Consider the following 16,447-nt stretch of genomic DNA (forward strand, 5'->3'; position numbering starts at 1 on the left):
CTAATAGTAAGAGTTTTTATAGCTATATAAAAAGAAAAAGGGTGGCTAAGGTGAACGTTGGTCCATTGGAGGGTGAGACTGGAGAGTTGTTGGTGGGGAACATGGAAATGGCAAAGGCATTAAACGAGTATTTTGTATCAGTCTTCACCATAGAAGACACAAAAAATATTCCAACGCTGGATAAACAGGGAGCGGTAGGAATGGAGGAGCTAAATACTATTAAGATCACCAAGGAGGTGGTATTAGGGAAATTAATGAGACTGAAGGAGGATAAATCCCCTGGGCCTGATGGATTACATCCAAGGGTCTTGAGGGAGATAGAGGTGGGGATTGTGGATGCATTGGTGATAATTTTCCAAAACTCCCTGGAGGCAGGAACGGTCCCAGTGGATTGGAAAATGGCCAATGTAACACCTATATTTAAAAAAGGAAGTAAACAGAAGGCGGGTAACTATAGACCGGTTAGTCTAACATCGGTGGTGGGTAAAATGTTAGAGACAATTATTAAAGAAACACTAACGGGGCACTTGGATAAACATGACTTCATCAGACAGAACCAGCATGGTTTTGTGAAGGGGAAGTCCTGTTTAACGAATCTGCTCGAATTCTTTGAGGAAGTAACAACCCGGGTGGATAAAGGGGAACCGGTGGATGTGGTATACTTGGACTTCCAAAAGGCTTTTGACAAGGTGCCACATAAGAGACTATTGCTAAAAATAAAAAATTATGGGATTGGGGGTAATATATTAGCATGGGTAGAGGATTGGCTAACAAATAGGAAGCAGAGAGTGGGGATAAATGGTTCATACTCGGGATGGCAACCGGTAACTAGCGGGGTTCCGCAAGGGTCGGTGCTGGGACCCCAGTTGTTCACAATTTATATAAATGATTTGGAGGAGGGAACCAAGTGTAATATATCAAAATTTGCGGACGATACAAAAATGGGAGGAAAAGTAGGGGATGAGGAGGATAGGAAGAGTCTGCAAAAGGATATAGATAAGCTAGGTGAGTGGGCAACAACTTGGCAGATGAAATTTAATACTAATAAATGTGAAGTCATTCACTTTGGGAAAAAAAATGATAGGGCAAGTTATTTTCTAAATGAGGAGGAGCTGCGTTGTAATGCAACGCAAAGGGATCTAGGGGTATTAGTACATGAATCACTAAAAGTTAGTATGCAGGTGCAGCAAGCAATCAGGAAGGCCAATGGAGTTTTGGCCTTTATTGCTAGGGGGATTGAGTATAAAAACACGGAGGTCTTGCTGCAGCTGTACACAGTATTAGTGAGACCACATTTGGAATACTGTGTACAGTTCTGGGGTCCATACTTAAGAAAGGATGTACTAGCCCTGGAGGCAGTGCAGCGAAGGTTTACAAGATTAATTCCTGCAATGAGGGGATTGACATATGAGGAAAGGTTAAGTAGGCTGGAACTCTACTCTTTGGAGTTTAGAAGAATGAGAGGCGATCTCATTGAAACATATAAGATCGTGAGGGGCCTTGATCGGGTGGATGCACCGAGGATGTTCCCAATGATCGGGGAAACTAGAACTAGGGGACATAGTTGCAGAATAAGGGGGGGCTCTTTTAAAACTGAGATGAGGAAGAACTTCTTCACCCAGAGGGTGGTTAATTTATGGAATTCACTGCCCCAGGGAGCAGTGGAAGCAGAAACTTTAAATATATTTAAGACTAAAATAGATGGTTTTTTAGCTGCCAAGGGGATAAGGGGCTACGGGGAGAGGGCAGGGATATGGACCTAGGTATGGTTAGTATAGTAAGACCTGAGTGATCTCCTGGACAAGTGTCGATCGCCTGGATTGGGGTCGGAGAGGAATTTCCCGGATTTTTTTCCCGAATTGGACCTGGGTTTTTATCCGTTTTTTTGCCTCCCCCAGGAGATCACGAGGTTCTTGGGGTGGAGAGGGGTGATAGCGGTATAAAGGGGAGGGTAGTGTCTTGTGTTCTGTGTCTTGTGTCTACTGTTTGTGGGTAAGTGTGTCTGTTTAGTGTTCAGCCATGAGCGAATGGCGGTGCGGGCTCGACGGACCTGGTGGTCTACTCTCGCACCTACTTTCTATGTTTCTATGTTTCTATGAATGGCCTAATTCTGCTCCTATCACTTATAACCTTATAATCAGATGCAGCTAATAAAATGTCCCTTTATTAATATTTATATGTTGTATGTTATGAATAAAAATGTATGGAACAGTTCAAACTAAACTATTTGAAACTCAAAAATAATACATTTTTCCGTTGTTAACCTTCTGTATTAAACTGCCTTTAGTTGTTTAATATTATTTACTAAAACTTATTTTTGTGATATTTTGTGGTGATTTTGTTTAGCAAGTATTGGCGGAAGTGGCTGCGGCTCGCCTGCAGTCCGTCTGTCTTTACTTTTTTTGTTGTTTTTTTTTTTGTCTTGTTTTAGTCAAATTTTAGTTATTAGGTTGTGTTATGTGTGTGTGGGGAGCTGAAACATGGTTTTCTGTCTCTCCCTCTGGGGGAATGCGACTTTTTCTGTCGTATCCCCCCTTCTCTGCCTCCGTCTGTGCTGAGGCCTAATGGCGGAGCTGGCGGCCTCCAACTGCGACCGACCTCGAGGCTCCGGAAGCAGAGCCAGCCAGGACTTACAATGTGAGGCTGGCCGTCTTCGAGCTGCGGCGGCGTTCCGGCGTTCCAGTGGCAGCGGCACGACTCGGGGCTGAGACGGCGCTCCGGTGAGGCGGCCCGACTCGGGGCTGAGACGGTGCTCCGGTGAGGGCGGCCCGACTCGGGGCTGAGACGGTGCTCCGGTGAGGGCGGCCTGACTCGGGGCTGAGACGGTGCTCCGGTGGCTGAGACGGCGCTCCGGTGAGGGCGGCACGACTCGGGGCTGAGACGGTGCTCCGGTGGCTAAGACGGCGCTCCGGTGAGGGCGGCACGACTCGGGGCTGAGACGGTGCTCCGGTGGCTAAGACGGCGCTCCGGTGAGGGCGGCCCGACTCGGGGCTGAGACGGTGCTCCGGTGGCTGATACGGCGCTCCGGCTCGGGGCTGAGATGGTGCTCCGGTGGCTGAGACGGCTCTCCGATGAGGGCGGCCCGACTCGGGGCTGAGACGGTGCTCCGGTGAGGGCGGCCTGACTCGGGGCTGAGACGGTGCTCCGGTGGCTGAGACGGCGCTCCGGTGAGGGCGGCACGACTCGGGGCTGAGACGGTGCTCCGGTGGCTAAGACGGCGCTCCGGTGAGGGCGGCACGACTCGGGGCTGAGACGGTGCTCCGGTGGCTAAGACGGCTGGTGCCTGTTTTACGGAGTTCCCGCGGCAACAGCTGCGTCCGCTGGACAGGAGGGCGGCAGCTTCGACCACCCCGGGCCGCGGAGCTTGAACCGGCCCGTTCGCGGAGCTCGGTTGAGCCGCGGGACTGACTGACTACCATCGCCCGGTGGAGTAACAACATATCGCCTCAGCGCAGAGGGAGAATGAGGAGGGAAGAGACAGTAACTTTAAGATTTTTGCCTCCATCACAGGGAGGAGGTGCCTGGTGAACTCACTGTGGTGGATGTTAATTTGTGTTTATTGTGTGTTTTGTTGTTTATTATTACATGTATGGCTGCAGGCAACGACATTTCGTTCAGACCGAAAGGTCTGAATGACAAATAAAGGATCTAATCTAATCTAATTCCAGCACAATCCGTTTTAAATTACATTTGAAATACGGTTTATGTGTGGAAAAGGTAAACAGATCAAACTATGATCAAGATCAACATTAATATCAGACGGATGCAACCGCAGGAAATGCTACACTTGTCACTTCACCTCCCCCCTTGACTCCATCCAAGGACCTAAGCAGTCTTTCCTGGTGAGGCAGAGGTTCACCTGCACCTCCTCCAACCTCGTCTATTGCATCCGCTGCTCTCGGTGTCAACTGCTCTACATCGGTGAGATCAAGCGCAGTCTTGGCGTTTGCTTCGCCCAACACCTCCGCACAGTCCGCATTAACCAACCTGATCTCCCGGTGGCTCACCACTTCAACTCCCCCTCCAATTCCGAATGCGACCTTTTTGTCCTGGATCTCCTCCATGAGTCCCACTGCAAATTGGAGGAGCAGCACCTCATATTTCTCTTGGGTAGTTTACATTCCAGCAGTATGAACATTGGCTTCTCCAATTTCACGTAGTCCTTGCTTTCTCCCTCCTTCCCCTCCCCTTCCCAGCTCTCTCACAGCCCACTGTCTCCGCAGCTTCCTTTCTTCTTCCTGCCCACCCCCCACCCCATCAGTCATAAGAAGGGTCTCGACCCAAACCGTCACCTATTCCTTCGCTCCATAATTGCTGCCTCACCTGCTGAGTTTTTCCAGCATTTTTGTCTACCTTCGATTTTTCCAGCATCTGCAGTTCTTTCTTAAACTGAATATCTTTCCACGTTATTTCAACACAAAAATCTAAAACTTTACCACAAAAGTTCTTATTTTTAGCAAACTCATAAAGAATCTGGACGAGGCAAAATGACAAACTGATAAATAACTGGGACTAAATATTACTTACTATCAATTAAATGTGATTTTTGAAAATTATGTACGTCATATATATTTCTAAATAATTCATCTCATTGTGGTCTATTTCCAAACAACACAGACATTAACCTTAGTGCTTTACAACATTTCTACTGAGGATTACATATCTAAATATTTGCTTTCTCCGGAAGAAGAAGTAAAAGATGCCGAATGTGCAGTTTCATGTGAAGGGTTCATTTCTTGCAATTGCATTTATAGTGGTTCTCTTGCAACTGCAGGAATCGTAGCATCCTTTTACCTTCCGACCATCCAGACATCCACTTGGTCCTTTCAGGAGAAACGGTGATACAGTATATCTGCACCCCTTCCCATTTAGTGCACTGCACTTGGTGCTCACGACGTGGTCTCCTCCACACTGGGGGACCAAATGTAGATTGGGTGATCCCCCTGAAGAGTCATTTATTAAGTCTGCAAGGGCGAAACTGACCTTCCAATTGCTTGTCACATCAATTATCTATCTCACTCTTACCTCTTCATCATTGGCCTCCTAAAACAGCAGGACCTCATCTACCAACTTGGTACAGTACAATGTTGCAGACCCAACACCGAATTCAACAATTGGCAATAATTAGCTTTTCCATCCTATATCATGTTCAGCCATTAACCTGTTATGTTAACACTGTTTCTCTACTCCACATTTGTTGCACGACCCATTGAATATTGCCTGGTTTTAGTTTGACCTTCCAGCATCGGCATTTTTTCTCTGCAGATGCCATTTCTTCTGCTGAGTATTTCCACCGTTTTACATTTTATTTTCTAAATATAAGAAGTTTGTTTAAAAGTAATCTGCAGTTTTTTCACTTTTTATATTTCAAAACACATTTTAAATTGTGGTCCATGATGATGATGATGATATAACCATAAAATATTGTTTTAGACATTAGAAAGTCTAAAGAGTTGTTTTGCTACTAATTAAAATCCTAATGTAAAATCTTAAAACAAAGAGTACTAATCTAAGAGATTGAATCGTTTAAATTTGCAATGCAGACATTAAGCATAAATGAACTATACCAGTGTCATTTTTTGTCTGAATCCACAACGTGTCTCCATAACGAACAGCGCAGTTAAGAATTGTGTCCAATTGTCTGGGGCTGAAACATCGCAAACCATCCATTTGATTAATTGGCTCAAGTATAATGTCGTTCCTGTCAACAGCCCAATGGCTTTTGCTGGTCTGACATTCAATGGAGATGGTATAAACACCTGCGGCATTATATAAATGTGCAGCTGTGAATGGTCTTAATAAAACACAAGAAGGAACAAAAGGGAAAATAAATGAGATCAAGATCAATATCATCAAGTTTACTTAGTCATTCGGTTCATTGAAAGGATAAGCATTTAAAGGCACATTTGTGTGAACAGCTTAATAAGTATGTGTTATTACAGCTTTATCACCCCATGTATATTTACTGCTCAGGAGGTTAATTTTATGCATCAGTAAATACACCAGTTTCATTTGTTTGTGGTTTTCTCAAAATTAAAAATAGATAAGCAGAGTTTGGATCATACAAATTTCACACATTCTCCCCTTTCATTCTTAATTTGTAATTCTCCCACTTGTTAACATCTGTTTCTCTCTGGCTCTCTTCCCTTCATAATGTTCTCACTTCTCTTTATTCCTCCCTCTCATCTCTGTCTCTCAAATTGTAACACTCTTCCCTCGCTGCTGTCGTGGCCTTCCATACTCTTCCCCTTTATCCTCAGACTTTCCACATTGTTTTTCCATCAAATCCCACGAGATTGGAGTTGCCATGTGGGAAATGAAATATAAAAATGATGAAGAAAAAGATAGCCTCTTAGTCCATCTAATAATGAAAACCAGCTGCATATTTCATTCCAAGTAATTTCATTTATTTGTTTCTTCAATACTTCATTCACAATTATCATTCCATTGAAAATAAAGATAAGCACATTTTTAAGAGTTACTCACTGGTCTTGGCGATCGACATAATACATTTTGCCATCTCCTGTGGAAAATGTGCATGAGAACTTTCCCAAGTATGGATTAAGTTGCCATTCCAGAGGGATAATTATGTGGAAGACCGAATAGCTATTGGCAGGTGACATCTGTAAGTCTTGACAAAGTATCACATCGCTATTAAACATGAATCACCAACGCCAAAGTTGTCTTATTTGCACTAAAGTAATTTGTGCCAATTACTATTGTTGATAGTCACTAGATCCAACAGGAACAATATTAACGCATTATACATTGGCTTTATACTTGTGAAGATACTTAAATGACAAAAAGCAGTTACAATGACTGATTTATGTTACATTTTGCAAAAGAGATATTGAACTGGAATCTAGTCAACATATTTAAGCACATAATAAGATAATTATTACAGCCCTGATGGCTCTTTGCAAAACTAAAACCACTGACATGTAATTTCCATGTGTTCCTGACATCACCATTTGCTTCAAATATGTTTGCACCATAGCAATTTTAATAATGAGCTAAAATTAGTCAAATAATGTGATAAATCTTATTTGCACATTTTATTACTCATCTATTTTTGAGTTCTAATTTTAGCAAGCTTGTGGTTTAGGTGGAGTGCACTATTGTGGCAGATTTATTATCAAGATCAAATGTTCTTTGATCAGGTATATCCAAAACCAGCTGCAGTAAAGCTCACTCTTTCTTTCCCCAAGCATATTTGGTAAATTTAATCTCAAATAATAGTGACGTGGCAACCACTATTTCTCACGCTGGCCCATTGTCTTTTTAGTAATAAAGATTGCAGATTCTGACACTCCATATTCACCACAGATTATACAGCCCGTCTCATTTGCTGTTTGCGCATCTTACTTGGTGCATATTGACTGCTGCCTTTCCTGCATCACAGCAGTGACTACATTTCAAAAGTACATTACTGTTGTATGGGATTCATGAGATTGTAAAAAGTACTATACAAATCTAAGTCTTCCTTTTCACAAAAGGAATAAGGCGCTACTTAAATTCCAATCACATCAGGACTTAAAAATAGCAGAGTCAGGGGATATGGGGAGAAGGCAGGAACGAGGTACTGATTGGGGGATGATCAGCCATGATCACATTGAATGGCGGTACTGGCTCGAAGGGCCAAATGGCCTACTCCTGCACCTATTGTCTATTAATGAGGAAACCTGACCTCAGTCACTTGCAAGACACTTGTTGAATGCATACAATTCTGACACTGAGTTTCCCTCCCCAATTTATTTTCCATTAGTCTGGAATATAAAAAATGATCATACCAAATTCACAAATGAAGGGAAGCAGGTTGTTGCAGTTAATCATGGCCCAAGTTAAATAGCCAGTGTGATTGTGAACATAGGTACAATCTGCTGGAGAAGTGGATGGCTGAGCAAATTCCCAGTTATTGTAATTTAATGCAGATCCATCCAACCAAGAAAGAGCTGAAAACAGAAATAATTTAAAAAATGTTAGTTTAATGTTTAGTCATTCGTTGTTCTCTATACCAGCCGGGGTCATGGGGTTTCTGGAAACTTGCGTCACCGCTTCATTCTTTTGCCAGGCACCATTTTGGTTGATGTCGGTGATGATCCTGTTTGTTGGCATGAAGAAAATAAACAGATTTCCAAAAAGATTAAACTTATTCTCCATCATTTTTGTACATTAAGATTCAATATAGATAATATATGCAAGATATAAGAGAAAGACCAGATGCTGAGGTGAGGGTCTGAATGTTGGTAGCAGGACTATGAAATAACTGTAGTTGGATATTTCATTTTTGACAATACTTTATTGCAGCAAGAACATTTCTAACACTTACATGAATTGATAATTAATTAACGTTGAATGGCAATTAATTCATCTCACTGTTACTGAATACTTATAGATTTGCAATTAACTATAGATTCAAAATAAAGTTGATTCTAATTCAATTAAATTTTTGCCAAATGTTGCATGTGTTTTAGTTTTGATTTCAATTTTCAGCAGACCTAACGTACACTTTATCAGAGTTTGCAAAGGACGTCATTACACGCAACCTTCTGCCATGCTTCAGCAAACTCCTGCAGATTGTTACTAACAAATTCTAGCCGCAGATGACTGAGAACGGTCTCGAACCAAAACGTCATCCATTCCTTCTCTCCAGAGATGTTGCCTGTCCCGCATGTTGTGTCTGTCTTTAGTCAATTAACTGTAGCGTATGGCAATGAAGGTATCCTGAGCTTACTCAGTCTTTGCCAAGCACAAAAGCTTCCACTTCATAAATATGCAGCGCTAGTACAAGTACAAAAATATCTTCATATTCACATGCCCAAGATTCCAGGACAACTCTAAGACAGCAGCCATCCTCCAGGAGTCCAATTACTTTATTCTGTTTGTGCCCCTGCAGCCTGTCTGTCTTTTTTTATTGTTCAAAAGGGAACTGCAGATGCTGGAATATCGAAGGTACACAAAATTGCTGGAGGAACTCAGCGGGTGCAGCAGCATCTATGGAGCGAAGGAAATAGGCGACGTTTCGGGCCGAAACCCTTCTTCAGACGTGTTTTTTTGTTTTTTTTTGTTTAGTTAAATGTAGTTGTTGTGTTTTTTTAATACTGTTTGTAACTGTGTATATGTGGGGGATGGGGGGGGGGGGAACTTTTTAAAATCTCTTCCCTGCACGGGAGACCCGACCTTTTCCCTGTCGGGTCTCTGTTGTCGTTGGGGCCTAGCACCGTGGAGCAGCATACAACGGGAACGACCTGGGGGCTCCAGTCACGGAGCCTGCGGACTTACCATTGTGGGGCTGGCCGGATTCAGATCGTGGGGAGCGGTGGTGGCTCGCTGATGCGGCCCGACTCCGGAACTCGGAGGCTCCAGCTGCAGGTCCGGTGGACTGGGACATCGGGAGCTCGTGGGTCCGGGTGGGAGACCACTTTTCGGAGCTCCCGCAACACAACTTCTCCAGCCCGTGTCGCGAGGTTGGAACAACCCAGAGTGGGGCCGTACATCGTCCGGCGCGGCTTTAATGGCCGTGGGACATTCCAACGCTCGCCGGGGGCTCCAACTTTGAGACATTTTGACCTGGTGCGGGGCCGTACATCGCCCGGCGCGGCCTTAATGGCCGTGAGACTTACCATCACCCACCCGGGGCTTCATCATCGGGAGAAAAATGGTGCACAGGGGAGTGAAAAGACTTTGCCTTCAATTACAGTGAGGAGGAGATTCACTGTGATGGATGTTTGTGTGAATTGAATTGTTTGTGTGTTTTGTAGGAATTGTTTTGTTTGTATGGCTGTAGAAACAGAGTTTCGTTTGAGCCTCACTGAGATTCAAATGACATTGAATAAATATTGTATTGTGTTGTATTGTATTTACCAAATGCAAAAAAAGTGCTGGAGGAACTCAGGTGGGACAGACAGTATCCATGGATGACTGGACAGACAATGTTTCCGGTCAGGATCCTTCTTTGGATGCTGCCTAATCCATTGAGTTCCTCCAGCAGTTTGCTTTTTTTGCTCATTAATCCAGCTCTTGCAGTTTCCTGTGTCTCCACACTTATCAAATGATTGCTCGGAACCAATGGATCCTTTAAAACACGGCTGACAACAATTACGAGGACCACAACTGATGACTTTCAAGCGTGCTACAATGAAAACCAAGTGACAACAAAAGTATCTGAGCAATGGTAAAGATGCACCACATCTCAACTCCACCATAACTCTCTCTATATGACGGTGGTGTGTTGCACTTTGCACAACATTGCACAACAGTGAGATGGACCTGCAGGATGGACAAGATGAGGGGCCCAGAGTCAATAGGTAAGACGACCATGTTGGTGCAGGGACCGCCACAGGAGCAGCTGACAGTGTTGGACAAGAGGCCTAGGTGCCCACATTATTGTGAAGTTCACAAAGGCACCAAGAGAGCAACAAGCTGAGAAAATCAATGTAAAACCTACTCCTCCTCTGACTTTTCCTGACAACAGAAGAAAGCCTTGCAAATGGACAAGCATTGGTAGCGTGGCACACATAATTACTCTAGTTAGCTTTGTTTATTTCACAGTAAACAAATCAACATGTAAAAAGGGCAATTTACAAGGAACTAAAACATTTGCAATACATGACAGTGGCAGCAACATTACCTATATGGTTCAAACTTAATCTTAGCACTGTAACTGGTTCAAAGCAACCTTGGGCATATCTCTGTGAAATGTCAAAAAAAGCACTTGACCTCATCCTCTGCCACACTCTCCCATTGTGTAAACAAGCCATAGAGGCAGAGATAGGTTTTGATTCCTACTGTTCTTGGTCAATGTCCTCTGGCTTACAAGTCCAGGAGGGTCTAACTATAATCTGTTTTGCCTTTTCTTGTGTAGGCCGTTCTTTGGGACATACAGACATGAGGCAGCATGAGGGTGATGACTCTGAGTGAGAGGGGAGGTAATGCTGGTGGGCATCCAGGTAACAGTTAAAAATGAAGCACATTCATCAGATATTGATGGTCAGGTATCCTTTCACCATCACCCTTCCGTGCTTCACTGCCAGCAACGAGCTGGTGCCCATAATCAACACCACAACTGCTCTGTAGGACGCAGAGCCAACAAGGCCAGTGCATCATGCATCCCATTCAAGGTGGCATCCATAGCGTGCACGCCCTTTGTGAAAGCCTAGACACTTAGTTTGCCCCCAGCTGATGGCACTCTCTCCAAGGGCAAAAACATTCATGCAAGTCACAAGAAAATAGCAGCAGGAGAGGGCCACCTAGTCTCTTGTTATCCCTCCCCCACCCTGGTCTATTCATGGTTGATCTGCCTCAGTCTCCAACTCTTGTTCAGTGCCAGTTCTGTATAATCTTCAATTCCCTAATCTTTATTATCTACCTCCACAACTGTCTGGTAAAGATAATTCCAAAGATACACCACCCAATGCGGGAAGGAATTCTTATGCACCTCAGTTTGAATAACTCCCCCATACAATTATAACCCTCGATCGAGACTCTCCCATTAGTGGCAACATCTATCCTGTCATGCCTCTTCCTTAGGATCTTATCGCATTCTCATCCTCGGAATTAGCCTCATGAGTCTTTTCTGGACTGCCCAGTATATCTTTTCTTAAAATAACAGTGCCCTTGGGGTAGCCTCATCAGCAAATAGCATTGTAATAACATTCCTCTATTTTAGAAATCTATTCTCTCCCACTCCCTCCCCACCACCAATAAAGGCCAATGTATAAATTACCTTCATAATTACTTCCTTCATCTGCATGATAAGTTTCTGTATTTCATGCACAAGAACATCTCTGTACTCCATTCATTTAGGGGTTATCTCCAATTTGAGAATAGTCTGCTTTTTTTTGTTTTTCTACCCAAGTGTATGTCCTCACACATTCAACAACATTTGCCAATTGATTGTGGAAATTATGTCTTGATCTTGCCTTGTAAATTAAGTTTACATGAAATACTTGTCTGTTATTTTCTCCAGATTTCAAGTTCTTTACATAAACTATCCAAGAATGACATCCGATTCCAAGTCTAACTTGTAGAAACAAATAACTGCAGATGCTGGTTAATACACAAAAGGACACAAAGTGCTGGAGTAACTCAGCAGGTCAGGCAGCATCTCTGGAGCACAGAGTGCTGGGGTACTTAAGAATGGTTTTGACCCGAAATGTCACCTATCCATGTTCTCCAGAGATGCTGCCTGACCTTGAGTTACTCCAGTACTTTGTGTCCTTTTGTCCAAGTCTAATTTAGTTCTATTTCACATGACTAATCATATCACTTTGGTAACTGAACTGGGCAATAAATTTGCTATTCATTTTTATTGTTATAGTCCCTGATAACAAAATTATTAAGAACTTACACAAAATTGTGTCTCTAAAATAGATTTGACATTTTTGTTAAATGTTGTATCCATCGTTCCTCAATCCATCGTTCCTCATCGTTATCATACTTCTGAAATATACTAACTTTCAGGTATAATGCAGAATTCATATCCGTCTCTTACCTTTAGTGTCTGATTCAGGGATCAAGTCGTATGTCGCATAAGCCAGGCCAATCCACCTGTTGTTGATATCAGTAATGTGGCTTTTCAGAAATTGGTGAACCTCTTCACTTTTAATGAAAGCAAGATGCCCACCAGTACCTTTGCACCATCCCTGTGCACTTGAGAAGTTCAGCTGCATTTCCACAAATTCATAGCATGAACTTTGAAATTGCATCTGATGTTGGAGGCAGGGGACAGCGTCAACCTGATAATAAACACTAAAAGCAATGACCAAAACAATTTGGAATTCCATATTTAAAACTTCTGCAAAATCAGAGCATCTGTAGTGAGCTCACACCATTTAGTTATATAAGGTGTGTGTCTCCACCTTTATAGCAAACAGAAATTAGCACTTCCTGAATGTCATAAATAATGCCCTCATTATATTATCTGAGATCAGGTTTCTGATAATAAATCCAGTGCATTGTGATGAGCTACTCTTGTGGCTCAAAATATGTGGGAGAATCACGTCAATGCAAATTATATCTGGTTTGTAATATTTTCTTCATTTCACACAATCTGCTTGAAACTCTCATTAGAGAGATATTGTGGATTTCTTCTTTTCACTTATTTACAGCTGCATTAATGGCCATTTACATTTATTCTACCATTTGCTCCATTGCAGGATTCATTAGTCCCAAACTAATGTGTGCAAAGAGATAATATCAAAAACTGCTTTAACCAATGGTAATGTTTGACTGCACATGCAGAAAGAGAAGCAGTCACCATTTTCAGCCAATAATCTTTAAATACAATCAAACAACAAGGAGGCATTACTTCAGTGAGTAAAACGTAAGTTTAGTATGAACAGTAAGAAGCATATAAATCTCTGCAATGATTGTAGTCTCAAAAGCACTGGGAAGAAGCAATAAAAAGAAATTGGCTGACATGCTATGACAACTACTGGATTTTAAATTTAATCCAATCAATTACCATGATTCCTCCATTTACAAAGTACTTTATAAATTTTGCAAGAAACCATTGGCTCTTTGTGTTATGTCTTCAGTTTACAAAGCTATTTTTCCCCTTGCAATCCCGTGCACAGAATATTCTGCACTGAAATAGCCAAAATGCATTTCGTCCAGCCAGTTTGATTAAAAAAAAGGTCTATCAATTATAGAACTTAAGAGAACTGCTTTTTACTGGGTGAGAGCATAATTAGGTACTAATATAATCATTTTACCTCATCAAATCTACAGTGCATTCAGAAAGTATTCAGACCCCTTCACTTTTTCCACAATTTGTTACGTTATGGCATTCTAAAATGAATTCATATTTTTTAATCATCAATCTGCACACAATACCCTATAATTAAAAAACGAAAACAGGTGTTTAGAAATTTTTTGCAAAGTAATTAAAAAGAAATCGCTGAAATATCACATTTACGTAAATATTCAGACCCTTTACTCAGTACTTTGTTGAGGCACCTTTGGCAGCGATTACAGCCTCAAGTCTTCTTGGGTATGACGCTACAAGCTTGGCACACCTGTATTTGGGTAAATTCTCCCATTCTTCTCTGCAGATCCTCTCAAGCTCTGTCAGGTAGGATGGGGAGCGTCGATGCACAGCTATTTTCAGGTCCCTCCAGAGATGTTCGAACGGGTTCAAGTCCGGGCTCTGGCTGGGCCACTCAAGGACATTCACAGACTTGTCACAAAGCCACTCCTGTGTTGTCTTGGCTGTGTGCTTAGGATCGTTGTCCTGTTAGAAGGTGAACCTCCACCCCAGTCTGAAGTCCAGAATGCTCTGGAGCAGGTTTTCATCAAGAATCTCTCTGTACTTTGCTCCGTTCATCTTTCCTTCGTTCCTGACTAGTCTCCCAGTTCCTGCCGCTGAAAAACATCCCCATAGCATGATGCTGCCACTACCATGCTTCACCATAGGTATGGTATTGGCCAGGTGATGAGCGGTGCCTGGTTTCCACCAGACGTGACGCTTGGCATTCAGGCCAAAGAGTTCAATCTTAGTTTCATCAGACCAGAGAATCTTGTTTCTCATGTCTTTTGGCAAACTCCAAGCGGGCTGTCATGTGCCTTTTACTGAGGAGTGGCTTCCGTCTGGCCACTCTACCATAAAGGCCTGATTAGTTGAGTGCTGCAGATATAGCTGTCCTTCTCAAAGGTTCTCCCATCTCCACAGAGGAACTCTGGAGCCCCATCAGAGTGACCGTCGGGTTCTTGGTCACCTCCCTGACCAAGGTCCTTCTCCCCCGATGGCTCAGTTTGGCCGGGAGACCAACTCTATGAAGAGTTAGCCCTTGCTGTCTCCTCCCCTTCCTTAACCCTCGAGCTGTCTCCTCCCATCCCCCCGCCCTCGGGCTCCTCCTCCTCCCTTTTCCCTTCCTTCTCCCCCCCCACCCCCCATCAGTCTGAAGAAGGGTTTCGGCCCGAAACGTCACCTATTTCCTTCGCTCCATAGATGCTGCTGCACCCGCTGAGTTTCTCCAGCATTTTTGTGTACCTTCGATCTTCCAGCATCTGCAGTTCCTTCTTGAAAACTCTATGAAGTTCCAAAGTTCTTCCATTTAAGAATGACGGAGGCCACTGTGCTCTTCGGGACCTGCAATGCTGCAGAAATTGTTTTATACCTTTCCACAGATCTGTGTCTCAACAGAATCCTGTCTCGGAGGTCTACGGACAATTCCTTCCTCTTCATGGCTTGGTTTTTGCTCTGACATGGACTGTCAACTGTGGGACCTTGTATAGACAGATGTGTGCCTTTCCAAATCATGTCCAATCAATTTAATTTACCACTGGTGGACTCCAATCAAGTTGTAGAAACATCTCAAGGATAATCAATGGAAACAGGATGAACCTAAGCTCAATTTTGAGTGTCATAGTCAGGGGTCTGAATACTTATGTAAATGTGATATTTCAGTTATTTCTTTTTTACTTTGCAAAAATTTCTAAACACCTGTTTTCATTTCTTCATTCTGGGGTATTGTGTGTAAATTGATGATAGAAAAAAATAGTTTAATCCAATTTAAAATACGGCTGTAACGTAACAAAATGTGGGAAATGTGGTGGAGTCTGAATACTTTCTGAATGCACTGTACGTTATTCAACTACACAATACACTTCCACATCCTACCCTGTAACAAAGGCTACATAATTTTATTTGTGGTTTAATTAGAAAGCTGTCCATTTAGTTTTTGAATGCGTCGGCCCTTTTAAACAATAATTGAGCATTGTTCCATGAGTCAACAACAGGTGATGGTGTCCTGGGATGATAGTGCTATATAAACATTAACAAAATGTTACCTGACCCGCAAGATAATTCCAGCAATTTGTTGTTGTTTCGGTTTTCTTGTATCAACGATTTATGTTTTAAATTCAGTCATACTTAGCTTGATTTCCCTGCTGTTATCTCCCATTTGCATCTCTTGGCTCGTCACCATTGCATTTATCACCAATTTCCTTCCCGAAAATTTGGAAAGTGTATCTGATATGTTCAATGAAAACATCACTTCATATTGCACTACCTGCTACATTGACATTAACGCCTGGAGGCTATGTGAATTGAGCACTTCTGCCCAATGCAATTTTGGGTCAGACTAAAAATACCCCATCTCAGATCAATTCACTAGAATTAACAAACCAACCAAAGGTGGATTGCTGCTAGATTTATTAAAATTCCATATTCATTGATGGATTTCACAATGCAGAATCCCAACAAGATTGTGTGTTGTCACTTATGATTATTTTTGTCATTCGGAAAATTTGCAATTTACATTGTTAATGGATTAACCTGCACAATCATAATTCTGTATAAATTCTGTGCTGGTGGGAAAATAAAACAATATTTACTTGAAAATAAAACAAATATAAGCTATTTCATATATTTTCCTTGTACATCAAAATGTTATGTGCACAATTGCATTTTGCAAAGAAGATGAGTACAGAACGAATTTAAATA

General features: G+C 42.5%; 2 protein-coding genes across 2 annotated transcripts in view; both read right to left on the reverse strand.

Annotated features, from left to right (window-relative positions):
* The window catches only part of LOC116982972 (polycystic kidney disease protein 1-like 2), an 84,928-nt gene extending 79,140 nt beyond the window's left edge, over positions 1 to 5,788 (reverse strand). The window contains exon 1 of the mRNA XM_033036505.1: positions 5,568 to 5,788. Coding sequence (XP_032892396.1) covers positions 5,568 to 5,670 — 103 coding nt within the window. The 5' untranslated portion in view covers positions 5,671 to 5,788. The remainder of the gene's footprint in view (positions 1 to 5,567) is intronic.
* A 694-nt stretch (positions 5,789 to 6,482) lies between these two features.
* On the reverse strand, positions 6,483 to 12,777 carry LOC116982973 (polycystic kidney disease protein 1-like 2). The gene is made up of 3 exons (XM_033036506.1): positions 12,494 to 12,777; positions 7,791 to 7,952; positions 6,483 to 6,631 (listed from the first exon to the last, which is right to left on the reverse strand). Exons 1-3 carry the CDS (start codon positions 12,705 to 12,707, stop codon positions 6,483 to 6,485), a joined length of 525 nt encoding a protein of 174 aa, XP_032892397.1. The 5' UTR covers positions 12,708 to 12,777.
* Between the last annotated feature and the right edge of the window lie 3,670 nt (positions 12,778 to 16,447).

The sequence above is a fragment of the Amblyraja radiata genome, chromosome 17 (genome assembly GCF_010909765.2).
Source record: "Amblyraja radiata isolate CabotCenter1 chromosome 17, sAmbRad1.1.pri, whole genome shotgun sequence".
Lineage (NCBI taxonomy): Eukaryota > Metazoa > Chordata > Chondrichthyes > Rajiformes > Rajidae > Amblyraja > Amblyraja radiata.